This window comes from Hyperolius riggenbachi, chromosome 1 (assembly GCF_040937935.1).
Source record: "Hyperolius riggenbachi isolate aHypRig1 chromosome 1, aHypRig1.pri, whole genome shotgun sequence".
Taxonomy (NCBI): Eukaryota; Metazoa; Chordata; class Amphibia; order Anura; family Hyperoliidae; genus Hyperolius; species Hyperolius riggenbachi.
In genome coordinates this window covers 526,123,434-526,138,148 of record NC_090646.1, presented here as the reverse complement: position 1 = coordinate 526,138,148, position 14,715 = coordinate 526,123,434, and the positions used below count along the sequence as shown (strand labels likewise).

The window sequence follows — 14,715 nt, the reverse complement described above, 5'->3', positions numbered from 1 at the left end:
GCATAATAACCTATAACAAAAACAGGGGGTAGCAGGGCATACATATGAATTGGCTGCCAGGAGACTTGGGCGCAGGATACAGCCGGTATTATTTTATTAGTTAGCATTTATATAGCGCCGACATCTTTCGCAGCGCTGTACAGAGTATTTTGTCTTGTCACTTAACTGTCCCAATCTAGTCCCTACCATAGTCTTATGTCTATGTATGTATTGTGTAGTGTATGTCTCTTAGTCTAGGGCCAATTATTTTTTGGGGGAAGCCAATTAACTTATCTGTATGTTTTTGGGACGTGGGAGGAAACCGGAGTACCCGGAGGAAACTCACGCAGACACGGGGAGAACATACAAACCCCTTGCAGATGTTGACCTGGCTGAGATTTGAACCAGGGACCCAGCGTTGCAAGGCGAGAGCGCTAACCACTACGCCACCGTGCTGCCGGTATGACTTATCCTGCTGCTGCACAAGTCCCCACCGGCATTAAATACTATTCCCCCTCCAGGTCCACGTGAATAGTGGGGAATTATGTAATTCGGCATTTAGCGGTTGCTGGAAGGCAAATTACAGTGTTTTAGAAGCAACTTCAACTCAGTCTTCTGACGGCGCCGAAGTTACTGACTGTACGCCGCTATAGCCGTAATTCCTATTACGGCCTATGGTGGCGCCGACTGCGCCCAAATCTCCTGTACTGTAATCACAGCGCTCGGTAGCAGGTGCCTATTGCTACCACAAGGCCACCAAGTTGACATGACAAAGCAATAAATAATTTAAAGTGCTTCTTAAGTTGCCTACAGACAGGCAAATTTCTGCAAAATCTCATCAAAGCCGCAAAGTGGCTGATGTTGCCCCGTGCCCATAGTAACCAAAATTGTTTGACTAGTGTGAAATAAACTTTACTCAGTGTTCTCTCCAGAATTTTTTTTTCCAGCCGGGTGGCATGAAAAAGCAGCCGGGTGGGGCGAGATGAAAATGCAGGGCAACTCTGCTTACAGCATAGGAGGAGGTGAGCCGATGACAGCCGGGTGGTCACCAAATCTAGCCGGGTGGAGCACCCGGCTAAAAGAGTCTGGAGAGAACACTGTTTACTATTTGTAACCATGTCTACACAATACCTAGAGGAGAAAAAATGGAGAACTCTGTAGCAATGTACCTAAAACACAAGGGCTTCACAGGTACACAGAAATCAATCTGATAATCGGTACAGACACCTGCAAACACCATAAGGAGCTTACTCTTCTACTATTGTTAGTATTTGTAATCCATTTACTGGTACACTAGAAGTGACAGAATGCTGCATCCATTAAATATTCGCAGCTCACAGCCAAATATCAGATGTGCCTCAGCACAAGAGCCAAGCATTAGCTGCAGCTTCACATTATTATTATTATTCTACAACTAAAATTCTGCAAATAATCATTTGTGATTTATCTGCCCGGGATCTCCAGCTCTTACTCAGAAAATAGAGTGTAAGCCGAAAATGAGCATCCTAAAAATCAGATAATAAAGGTGTCCTATTTAAAATCTAGTGTGCACAGCCATTGCAGTGTTTACATAATGTAAAATAGTGGTAAAACTGATACTGTGGATATCGCAATAAATACAAGGTTGCTTTCACCATTTCCTCACAAAGAGTTAACAGCAGCTCATAATTTCACTCTCCTGGGGATTCTGATGGCAACAAAGAGTATTACTCAAACTTTGATGTAGCTCCCAAATCTCTGACAATCAGAATATAAGCTGGCACAAGCCGCGGGGAGCATTAGCTATGCTTACCAATTTGCTCTGGTGCTGTCATACTGCACTCTGCTGTCCTTTAGAATTGCATGTGGCTTGAAACAAAAGGATGACCGACGACAGGACCCATAAATTAGTATGAAATGAGGAACTGGTTTGGCTGCTTTGTTTTTTAGGACCAGCCATTTGAGCACAGCGAGCAGACTCTCCATGCATCCCAAGCTAAGCGCGGACGATTGTTATCCATTTAAGAAAGCAAATGGGAGCAGGCTCAAATTAACTGCTTAATTTATGTAATCAAAGCCTGTTGACTTGGCGATTACAAAGCTTCTCCCCTCCTAGCTTCAGACCTTGGCTAAAGATCTCCCTCGCTTTGCCAGACCAATTAAGAACACACAGACAAACATTAAAATATTAATTTTAGATTCTAGTTAATGATGTGGCTCCTTGGACAGTCACATTTTAAACTCTTGTCCGGAAATCTGCGCGGCGCGAGCCAAGGTAATGATATTATTAAGAAAACAGTTCTGGCTACTAAAAGGACTTCTGTACTTGATGCATTCCAACTAGAGTTAACAGACCATATAGGTAAATGACTTGCTAAATATATCATCTGCTGCAAATATTCGTTTTCCCCTACATCCATAAGCCTTTACTTAGGGTACCAGATTCACATATCAGTATTCTCCCCAGGAATTTTTTCAGCCGGATGGCATACAAAAAAGTAGCCGGGTGGGTTGCGAGAGGGAAATGCAGGGCCAGCGCAACTCTACTTACAACTTAGGAGGAGGAGGTGAGTCGAAGACAGCTGGGTGCCCATCAAAAATTGCCAGGTGGAGCACCCGGCTAGAAAAGCCTGGAGAGAACAACACTGCATAGGATACCAGCATTTGATGATAGTCCCCATTCTACCAAACTAGCTAAATACACTTTCCACCCTGGCAAAGCAAGCCCAGTTGTGCAGCAAAGGCAATGCAAAACCATTTGTTTGAGTGCTTTTGCATTTTTCTTTTATGTTTGGGTTTGGACAAGCATCATAGGATGTAGGAGTTTGTTTAGGAGGATGTCTGGCACTTCATCAGTCCACCTTCTCATTATCGCAGCATTTATTAAACATAAACGGTTGTTTATGGCTTACTCAGATGGACAGCAGGCACATGTGGATGCCAAGCAGTTACCACATGGCTTTACCATTCATCTACTGGGGATCAGTCCCTATTCAGTTACTGTATGATGCAACCTAACAGAAGAGTTTGTAACTACTGTTAGCAGTTAACACGAGGTGTGGTTACCATGGAAAGGCCTCAAAGCTTCACAGGAGCATCTGACAGACAGTGGAATTATCACAGTAAACCATCTATGTGAATGTGTCCTAATGCTACTTACAGTATTTATTTGAAAATCTGTCAAACTGCATTTCAATGCTACGGGACATCTATCTAACTCCACGCACGCTCTGCTCCCAATCAAAATTTTACATTTCCATCCAATTGATAATTTTGAACAATTTTGGCTGGAAATCGTCCAAAATTACAATCAGATAGGCCTGTTGGGGCATAGATTTTAGCAGATTCTGTCAGAGTGATCAAATCCACCAGGAATCTGCTGGAAAAATCTACGAGTGTGTGGCTACTTTACCGAGCAGATGTTTCTCCTATTGTACTTTATGCTAATTTCATCTGTTTCTGAGTATATGTAACTTAGTTTTTATTACTATTTTGATAGGTAAGCAGTCTATGATGATAGGTAGACTATGAAATGGCATATGGCATGCTTTGCATCTGCCTATAAATGCAAGGAAGGTATGAGGCAGCTTCAAGACAAGTCTGCTTTCATGCCCATCTATAGCAGGAAGGGCTAATAAAAGTATTAGAGGCAGTGGGTCAGAAGCACTGCCAGGCAGTGGTTTAAAAGGAAATAAATGTAGCAGCCTCCATATCCCTCCCGCTTCACTTGTTGGGGGGGAGAGAGCGGCAAATGGTTAAAGTGAATCTAAAGTGAAAATAAACTTATGATATGATTTGTGCGTGTAATACAGCTAAGAAATAACACATTAGTAGCACAGATATGAGTCTCATATTCTTTCCAGTACAGGAAGAGTTAGAAATCATCAACATGGGTTGGCTACAGTGCTGTTTTGTGAAGCACTTATCTTAAAGTGGTTCAGAGATGAATAACTAACTATAAAAAGTAACTTGCCTATATATCTTATCTAACGTTTAGATAGTTTACACAGCAAATCTAGCTGCAAACAGCTTCAACAGTATAGGATTATTCTTTCCTGTGATACAATGAGAGAAGCCATATTCTGCTTATCATCTTTACACACACGCTGCTCTGCATCTCCACCCTTCAGCCTGTGAAACTCCACTCCCCTCTCCTACTCTCTCCTCCCCTCTCCGCCCCCTTGCCTCTAATATGTCTGGCTGGTAATGCCTCTTCCTTCAGGAAAAGCCTCCTCATCCCCAGACTGAGCTCCCATGAACACTTGCTACATGGGACTCAGAATGCCTAGGCGCTGAAGGAGCTGTGGGCGAGGCTTGTTAAGTTTATAGGGAATTAGGGTATTTAAAAAATAAAAAAAGTATTTGGCTTGAGGAATGCCCTATAAACTATATGTAAGGGGTACAATGAGTAAAAGTTTATCATGGATCCACTTTAATATGTCTCTCGCGCTCCCGGCCGGCGGTTTGTTAGCCAGTGAATCAGTGAATCGGGCAACGGTGCCCGATCACTGATTCCTCTCCCCCGCAGAAAAAGCGACAGCTTCTCTCGGAAGCTACGCTTTTTCTGCTTCCTATGTCGCTCTAAGCGTACGTGGTACGCTTAGAGTGACGTCACTGTAAACAACTCATGGCTGCCATCTTGTGGCCAAAAAGTAAACTACATCTAAATGTTAAATAAAAATAAAAATACACATATTTACAAAAAAAAATACAATTTCAATCCCACCCTCCCAAAAATGCCCACATAAAATGTTTAATTAAAAAAAACAAAAAAACATTACAATAAAAAAAAAAAAAAAAAAAAAAACACAAATATTTACCTAAGGGTCTAAACTTTTTAAATATCTATGTAAAGATGAAATATTTCTTTTTTTTTTATTATAAGCTTGTAAATAGTGATGAATGCAAAACGGAAAAAATGCACTTTTATTTTTATTGTCGCCATACATTGTGATAGGGACATAATTTAAATGGTGTAATAACCGGGACAAATGGGCATATACAATACGTGGGTTTTAATTATGGAGGCATGTATTATTTTAAAACTATAATTAGGCCTGAACGATTTTAGGAAAAGATTGAATTGCACGATTTCTGTCAGAAATTGCGATTTCGATTCGATTCACGATTTTCTTCAAATCAAGCTTTATCGCTAATTTCACAATGTACACCATAACATTTGCAAGCATACACTGACAGAAAATGACATCATACTATCAAACTAATGGTATGATGTCATTTTCTGTCATGTTTGTAATTCACAGGCAGCTCCCCACTATACCAGACAACAGCCATGCAGAATAGATTTCCACAAATTCAAAGTGCCCCACTGCAGCAGACAACAGCTTTGCAGAATAGGTCACCACAGTCAGTAACACCACAGCACAGTCAGGCATTATCACGCTGACACGCTGTGCAAAGGAGGTGGAGGCAACACAAACAATACCAATGTCACTGCAATACCATGTCTGAGAGCTCGTCGGATATGTTCCAGACATTCTCATGCTGCAGTGGTTTCCACTGTAAAAGGTTTTTGTTTTTTTTTGTTTTTTTTTTTTCTTTTAATCTTATTCTGTTTCAGGTACATGTTATTAAAGCCGGACAGGGCTCATTCACACTACAGAACGCATGCACAAACTCAATTTCGTGCATGCCTTGACGTGTTGCTATGCGTTAAAGCAGAGATGTGGGCCGCTGCAACACAATAGAACCTGCAATAAAATATTTTCGAACACGTTACATCGCAACACGTGGGAACCCAAAGCCGTACTGTGAATGGTAACATAAAAGTCTATGGACTATCATGTTACCATATGGATGGCATATGTGCAGTTTGTCATAACACCATACCACATCGTGTGAATAAGCCCTAATCTTTTACATCATACTAGCACTGCCAATAAATACCCTCCATTTAGTACCAAAACATTCATAAAACATTGCTATGCACAATTAATTCCTTTTTTGCAGCCCAGTAGCAGGATGTGCACTGTGTCTGTGTGAGATGGGGATGAGAGGGACGCTGGGAGAGCCACTACTTCATGTTGAAGAGTAAGAAAACACATCCTATAAGTAAAATTTACCTTTTAAAAGAAAAATGAACTGACCAGCTACCAAATTATCTTTCTTGCGCGATGCTGGCATTGTGAATGAGATGGTCAGTGCAGCTGTGACAGAGTGGGAGGAAATGTCGGCTGAATCCTCCACAAGTGATATACTGTATATACATTCCAGACTCTGCACGGCTCTCATTTTACTGATGTCTGGAAGGGAGGGAGCAGGTGAGGGCAATACCTCGGAAGCACCATGATAAGCAGCGTGCAGATCCACTGCCAGGCAGCTCCAGCATGCGCTGCTCTTCTTCCCGATAGGGGGGTGGGGCCTCTGCATAACAACATTCCTCAAAGCCTCTCCTAACCAACTGGCTACAGTACTGCGAGCTGAGAGGGTGGGGAGGAGACAGGAGAGAGAAAAATCACCACGCTGTGGAAGCTGCATTTGAAATCGGATGGACTCGTGCTTCTCCAGGCACAGCCTAGTTTCTCTTCCTGGCAGGCACCTCCTGACGTATCCGGGCGGGCTGCAGACATAAATCACTAGGGAAAACACTGGAGAGAGTGAGCCGTCGCGATTAACTCCCGCTAAGCCGCCGCTAGGGGGACTGCTACACTGCATGCAGAAGGGGATGAAATCGCCGCTCTGACGATCACGGAATCGCCGTTTCCGTGATCGCGATTTCGATCCCCAAACGATTTATCGTTCAGGCCTAACTATAATTGCCGAAAAGTGAGAAATAATGATTTGTTTCCGTTTTTTTCTTATTCTTCCTTTTAAAATGCATTTACAGTAAAGTGGCTCTTAGTAAAATGTACCCCCCAAAGAAAGCCTAATTGGTGGCGGAAAAAACAAGATATAGATCAGTTCATTGTGATAAGTAGTAATAAATTTATAGGCTAATGAATGGGAGGTGAACATTGTTCGGATGCATGAAGCGAAAAACGACTGAATGCGAACTGGTTAAGATTTCACTGCAGAGGAAAGTTCAAAGGATCATTAGCACTGCTCTGTTTCTTAGTTTAAAATGCAGAGAGTAGTTTGTAAACTGCAAACATTAGAAGATCATGCGATAAAAAAAAAAAAAAAAAAAAAAAAAAAAAAAAAAGCTATAAAACTGAAAATAAAAATATTAAACTATTTTCTTTGCTAACAATGTTCTATTAATTATCCATACTACACATACAATTCATTATATCAGAAGTTTTTTTTTTTTTTTTTTCGCTTCAGGGTCACTTTAAGGCTAGGCGTGGGGCGGGCAGTTAAAGAAAACCTGTATTTAAAAAAAAAAAGCGCAGGCGTACTAGCGGCTTTTCGTTCGGGTAAGGCAGAAGTAGCCGAACCTGATCGATCCGCTCTACTGGGCAGACGCGAGCCCTTTTGTGCTTGCACAGTAGAGCGGATCCGGTCGGCGTTTAACTATTTCAGCCTTACCCGAAGGAAGTGCGCTGGATCCTGGCAATATAAATATATCATTGTCAGGCTTGTCGGGGAAGGATTGCGGGACGCTTCGGGGGAGCCAGCCCTGGATTGCCTGCAGCTACAGGGATGGGGGAAGCCTCATTGGGACCCTGAGGCTTCCCCTCCCGAGGCGAGTACCCCCCAGGGGATGTTTTTTAGTACAGGTTTTCTTTAAGGTTGGGAATGGGGAGTGGTGTTTTTAAAGGACAACTGAAGTAAGAAGAATATGGAAGCTGCTGTATTTATTTCCTTTTAAACAATACCAGTTGCCTGGCTGCCCTGTTGATCTATTTGTCTGCAGTAGAGTCTAAATAACACCATTCCCTTTCAGTATGCAGGCATAGTGCTGCTGGTAGCTGCTTATCATTGACTGTTACCGCTACTGGCGGCTGCCACTGCAGCTGGTACAGTGGTGGCTGATAATCTACAGGCAGGTAAAGGAGGAGGCAGAATGGTGACATAAGGTGGACCCTGCATGTGTCGCCACAGCCTGAAGGCCACATATCATTAACAACTGTAGAGAGCTTTGGGGGCCACCAGAAAATGCTCAGTGGCCCACATTTGGCCACCGGGCTGAACGTTGGACATGCCTGAACAAGATTCTTGTATTAATACTTCAGTCAATATGAGAAGTGATACTCAGGTCGATTTAAGGTACCCATACACTAACGGATTTTCCTTGGAAGCTTTGATCATTGTGATTTTATCTGTCAGAGATCGATGCTCAAACAAGATTGCCAAATCATAATTGTGATCTATCTCTGTCCTAAACCAATCCACTGACAGAAGGTCTCACTCACACATGGAATTGGTAGCAGTAATAGATCAATGGTCAGTAACAATGAACTACATCAAGCAGTTAAACGCTGCAGTTTGATAGATGTTTAATACTTTCATGTGTAAATCTATTAAAATCTATTTGCAGTGTGTAATAGGAACAGATCCCTCTCTGGGTGCTAGTCTGGTTTAGGGGGATCTAGCAGGTAAAATCATAGGGAACAGTTCTCCAATCACAGCACCCTCTACAGCACACGATTTGTGATTGGCTGAATCATGTGGGTGTAGTACTACAACCTATCTGAAACCCAGCAGTTTGAGATGGAGCTGTCCACCCAATCCTCTTAGCTGAAATTCCCCATGAAGTTTCCCGCTGGGTCCCCTAATTAGTGCTACTCTCTGCTCAAAACTTTTTTGTGCAAGTCCGGTGGTCTACTATTAACGTATGGCCACTTTTAGAAATCACATCACATTGCTAAAACACACAGCATTGCTAAACAACGTTGGGGAGCTATATGCGTTAGGTTCTCGCCCAGACAGAACTGAAGAGCCACTTAAAGCGGACCCAAACCAAACATCTTTTTAACCACCCTGGCGTTCTATTGAGATCGCCAGGGCGGCTGCGGGAGGGTTTTTTTTAAAGTAAAAAAAAAAAACGATTTCATGCAGCCAACTGAAAGTTGGCTGCATGAAAGCCCACTAGAGGGCGCTCCGAATGCGTTCTTCTGATCGCCTCCGGCAATCAGAAGTAACAAGGAAGGCTGCAATGAGCAGCCTTCCTTGTTTGGCTTTCCTCGTCGCCATGGCGACGAGCGGAGTGACGTCATGGACGTCCTGACGTCAGCCGCCTCTGATCCAGCCCTTAGCGCTGGCCGGAACTATTTGTTCCGGCTGTGCGGGGCTCGGGCGGCTGGGGGGACCCTCTTTTGCTGCTGCACGCTGCGGCGGCGATCAGGTAGCACGCGCGGCTGGCAAAGTGCCGGCTGCGTGTGCTGCTTTTTATTTTATCAAAATCGGCCCAGCAGGGCCTGAGCGGCACCCTCTGGCGGTAATGGACGAGCTGAGCTCGTCCATACCGCTAAGGTGGTTAATTCAAAATATTTAGTTGCACAACTCTGACAAATACAAAGATAAAAAAACACTCCTTCAAGCCTATGAGCATTTCAGTGCATGCTTTTCACCCTTCTCTTTTCATAACTAGAGTTATACAGGTGGCAGCCATTAGCAATTCCTCCTTTGCTGGACAGCATCTACTCCATCAGTTTGCCGGATTCTGACCCGGCAATATGAAAGGAAGGGAGGGGTTCCTCCAATAAATGTAAAATATTTTATATTTGTCATCATGCAGCTGGAAAAAGGCTGCTATTTATTATTATAATTTAGAAAATAGATTTTATTTCTAAAGTCTTGTATTTTTAATTTGGGTCCATTTTAAGCCAAGATTCCCGTAGTAGGTATATGAGGCTTCATGCTTCTAATTTCACAACACAAGGTGTCTATAATGTACTGGAAACTGAATGATAGAGGCTTATGCTACGTACACACATGCGACAACGATCGTTCGTTAAGAACGACGAACGAACTTTTAATTGATGAAAGAACGACCTAAGTAAAGATAGTTTTAAAATGTGTGTAACGATCTGATCGTTAGAACGAACGTTACATCACAGAAAGCAACTATTGCGCCTGCGCATAAAAATGAGAAGTTCCATGGAGAAATAGTGAAATGCGCATGTCAAGCCTAGTACGAACGATCGTTTCCAACGATGTACTACTTTTGCAAACGATCGTCGTTGGTTAAAATCCGCCGAGACAGAACTTTCTTTTGTAGCGATTTGGCTCGTTCGTCGTTTGCCTTAATAGTCGGTGGTTCGTTTTTTGTAACGATCGTCGTTGGTAAAGATCGGGGAACGATCGTTACAAACGACTATAGTCGCATGTGTGTACGCACCTTTAGTGATACTTTTGCTTGCAGTTAACCAGATTTGGGAGTACACCTGCAGCCGGGTAAATCAATTTCGTAATCCTCACATGCAAAACTCTCGCTTGGCACCACTGTTTCCAGTAAAAGTGGAGAAAAATGGTTTTAGCAAAATAAACCATTCTCTGCTCGGGACTAGGATGACATTTGTGCTGGGAGAGTGGCTTTAAAGAGAACACGAGGTGTATTTTTTAAAATCTTAATAGGACACAGAGGCATGTTCTGTGCACAATGACATGCCTCTGTGTCCTTCTATTGCCACCTCCAGCCCCCCCGGGCTCTACTGTCCCCCCTTGTCGCTAGCCTTGTGTTTACCTTCATATTGTCAATGGACTGTTCAGCAGCAAAGTTATGGGCAGCCTGGCTCTGTACTACTTTCAGGTGGCTAGGTCTCTCAGTGGTACGCAGTAGTGATGAGCAACGGATGAATTCCAAATAGGTTTTATTCAGAATTCATCCAGGTAATTAGCACATCTGAGTGGGGGAGGGTGGCGAGTTAGCGGGAGGGTTAAACTTACCCAAGAGCCTTCTTTCGGGTTGAAGGAGGAAGTGTGGTAGTCACGTGACCGTGAATTAGAACGCAGCGTGGGACAGATTAGAACAGAAGGCTCCTGGGTAAGGTTAACCATCCCGCGCCCCCCCCCCCCAACTCAGGTGTGCCAATTACCTGGATGAATTCCAAATAAAATCTATTCGGGATTCATCCGTTGCTCGTCACTAGTATGCAGGCGCTAGCCTGGCAGTGTGTGTCCTTGATCACGCACCTGTGACCTGCAACAGAGGAGGCGGGGGAGCGATGCAGGTAAACACAAGGCTAGCAACAAGCAGAATGTCGCTAGCCTGGAGCTATTTTTAAGGGGGGGGGGGGGGAGGAGGAGGCAGCAATAGAAAGACAGAGGCATGTCATTTGCACATAACATGCCCTGTGTGTCCTATTAAGATTTAATAAAAAATACATCTTGGGTTCTCTTTGAGAAACCCCCCCAAAAAATAAAAATGAATTTACCTGGGGCTTCCACCAGCCCCTTGCATCCACCATGTACCTGCGCCAGGACAAAACAATCCTCCGGTCCCCCGCCCTGGCCGCATGTGTCCTCCACCACACTCCCAATCCTGCACATGCGCAGTTACGCTTCTGGCGGTGAGAGCAAGATTGTAGATGCACACGCCAAGGGCCGGTGACAGGCTAAATCGCCAAAAAAAAACCTAAGCTGCGATGGGGGACTGGAGGATCGTTCTGTCCCGGCGCAAGCACAGGGCGGCTGCAGGGGGCCGGTAGAAAACTCAGGTAAGGTAAAAAATGTTTGTTGTTTGTTTGACTTAAGTTTCACTTTAAGGAAACAAATTTCACATGACTTTATTTTGTTTAAAAAAAAAAAACTCATAATAATTCACAAGACTAAGAAGTGTGGCTGGTGGCAGCAGGCGGCAGTCCTAAGGCACAGCTGTGCTGTACACGGTGACTGCCTGCCATTACCAGGTCATGGATTAGCTGCTCCAGCAGGCTTGTGCTCCTCTTCGGAGAGCTTGGTGCTTCCTCCTGCGGCTGTGGCCTGTCCTCCAGCAAACTCTCCGCCAGCTGCAGGAAGCGGCTCCCAGCCCCCTCTGCCTCCCGCACCGGGGATCCCGGGACACGTTTCCAGGGTACGTCCTCCTCCTCCGGGCACTGGCGCAGCTGCTCTGGGCTCCCTTCTCCCCGCCTGCGCTTCGGGGACACTGGGCCATCCCGGGCTGCAGGTTCCCCTCGTATCTCTGCCCTCCAGCGCCGCCGGAACTCTTCCAGAGAGGCCTCCTCCATGGCCGCATTCACGTCTGCTCCCAGCCTGTCATATCTCTGTGAGCGTCAGCCATAGAAAACAGGCTCTGCAATATGCACAGCTGAGTAGCCTGCTGTACGAGTATGGTGCAAGCAGGATATCAGTCCGACTCGGAAATGGCACAGTATGCATCAGTTCCTATGAAATTACACCTCCTAATTGGAAGCAATGTACTATAGAAATACTCTGGCAGTAACAATAACAATAATATTTATATAGCGCTTTTCTCCCTGGGGACTCAAAGCGCTGTGACCCTGCATTATGCAGTCTCAAAGGCTAGGGAAAAGAGGTGAGTTTTTAGCGTACGTTAAAAAAGGGCGCCGGGAAAAAAGGCGCAGGGTTTTAAATGATAAGCATGAATAACGGGTACTTATCTGTTAGCCGGGCACATCCGGCAGGTGGCGCTAATTACTATTCCCCCTCCAGGCCGACATGGATAGTAGGGAAAGATGTAACTCTGGTGGAGTTTTGTCGCTACCTGCCGGATGCGCCCGGCTAACGGATAAGTACCGAATAACGTTAAAAAAAAATTGTGCTATATTTCGTTTAAAGAGGATCTGTAACATCAAAAGATTCCCTGGGGGGTACTCACCTCGGGTGGGGGAAGCCTCCGGATCCTAATGAGGCTTCCCACGCCGTCCTCTGTCCCACGGGGGTCTCGCTGCAGCCCTCCGTACAAGATTACGTCATTATTTACCTTCCCGGCTCCTGCGCAGGCGCTCTGACGGCTGTCGGCTCCGAACTACACGGAAATACCCGATCGCCGTCGGGTCCGCTCTACTGCGCAGGCGCAAGTTTCCAGCGCCTGCGCAGTAGAGCGGACCCGACTGAGATCGGGTATTTCCGTGTAGTTCGGAGCGGAAAGCAGCCACATCTGGAGCCAGCAAAGGTAAATATTGATTTTACAGTCGAGCCTGTCGCCGGCTGTTCGGAGGGCTGCAGCGAGACCCCCGTGGGACAGAGGACGGCGTGGGAAGCCTCATTAGGATCCCGAGGCTTCCCCCCACCCGAGGTGAGTACCCCCCAGGGGATCTTTTTGAGGTTACAGAGTCTCTTTAAAAATAATGTTTTATAAAGTTATAAATCATTAACCACTTCAGCCTACAGCTTCGAAAATCTTATGCATCCAAGCAATGTTCACCTCCCATTCATTCGCTAATAACTTTATCGCTACTTATCAAAATTAATTGATCTATATCTCGTTTTTTCCGCCACTAATTAGGCTTTCTTTAGGTAGTACATTTTGCTAAGAGCCACTTTACTGTAAATACATTTTAACAGGAAGATTAAGATAGAAATGGAAAAAAAACATTATTTCTCAGTTTTTAGCCATTATAGTTTAAAATTAATACATGCTACAGTAATTAAAACCCATGTATTTTATGTGCCCATTTGTCCCGCTTATTACACCATTTAAATTACGTCCCTATCACAATTTATGGCGCCGATATTTTATTTAGAAATAAAGGTGCATTTTTTCAATTTGCGTCGATCACTATTTACAAGCTTATAATTTTAAAAAATGTAATAAGATACTCTCTTGACATGTATATTTAAAAAGTTCAGACCCTTAGGTAACTATTTATGTAGTTTTTTTTTTTTTAATTGTAATTTTTTTTATTATTTTTTTTAATACAAAAATGTATTTGGGTAATTTTAGTTTGGGAGGTAAATAGCCAATTTTAGATGTAAAATAATGTATTTTTTATTCAGTACAGGTATGTGGGTGCAGTTTACTATTTGGCCACAAGATGGCCACATTCAAAAAGTTCCTAGATGCGAACGATGTCGCATCTAGGAACTAAAATGAAGAGAAGTTGTTTCCTGGGGGCAGAAATACCACGCTCTCTGATGAGAAAGCGTCGGTATTTCTGCCGGAGACTTGGATCGGTGAATGGGAATTATATTCCCATTCACTGATCGGGGGGGCAGCGGGAGGCAGCGGGGGCGCGCGCGGGCGCGCGCCCGATCGCGCGCACCACACGGCTGCAGCACCACTGCCTATCTGGACGGATATATGCGTCCAGATATGGCGAAGTGGTTAAATAATGTGTATGAAATCGGCAATTGTAAAAACGTTAATCTTCCCTGTTTAAAAAGTGAAATGTATAATAACGTTTTATAAAAGATTAATATGTTACTAAAACTATACTTAACCCTACTCTCACACAGAATCCTCCCTGTACCTACCCCTAGACCCCCCTGGTGGTGCCTAAACCTAAGACCCCCCCTGGTGGTGCCTAAACCTAAGACCCCCCCTGGTGGTGCCTAAACCTAAGACCCCCCCTGGTGGTGCCTAAACCTAAGACCCCCCCTGGTGGTGCCTAAACCTAAGACCCCACTGTGATAAGCATTATTAACGTTTTAAATAAATATTGTACTGTTTTTCGTTTAAAAATAATGTTTTAAAAAAATATTGTACTGTTTTTTGTTTAAAAATAATGTTTAAAAAATTATAAATCATTAAATAATGTGTAATCATGAGAAGCAGTTATAAAACATTAAAAGTCTCCGGGCGCCGCTTGTAAAACGTTATTTTTCTCTGGCGCCCTTTTTTCCTGTTGGGCGCCCATTAAACGATATTTATTATAGGAGTGAATGGCGGCGCCCTTTTTGTCCACCTGCCTCATGCACCCAAATTTCCTGCTTCCGAGTTTTTAGCCTTTT

At 44.1% G+C, this 14,715-nt stretch overlaps 1 protein-coding gene across 1 annotated transcript in view; it reads right to left on the bottom strand.

Annotated features, from left to right (window-relative positions):
* The window catches only part of FBXW8 (F-box and WD repeat domain containing 8), a 144,927-nt gene extending 132,799 nt beyond the window's left edge, over nucleotides 1-12,128 (bottom strand). The window contains exon 1 of the mRNA XM_068246005.1: nucleotides 11,709-12,128. Within this exon, the coding sequence (XP_068102106.1) occupies nucleotides 11,709-12,029 (321 nt within the window). The 5' untranslated portion in view covers nucleotides 12,030-12,128. The remainder of the gene's footprint in view (nucleotides 1-11,708) is intronic.
* Between the last annotated feature and the right edge of the window lie 2,587 nt (nucleotides 12,129-14,715).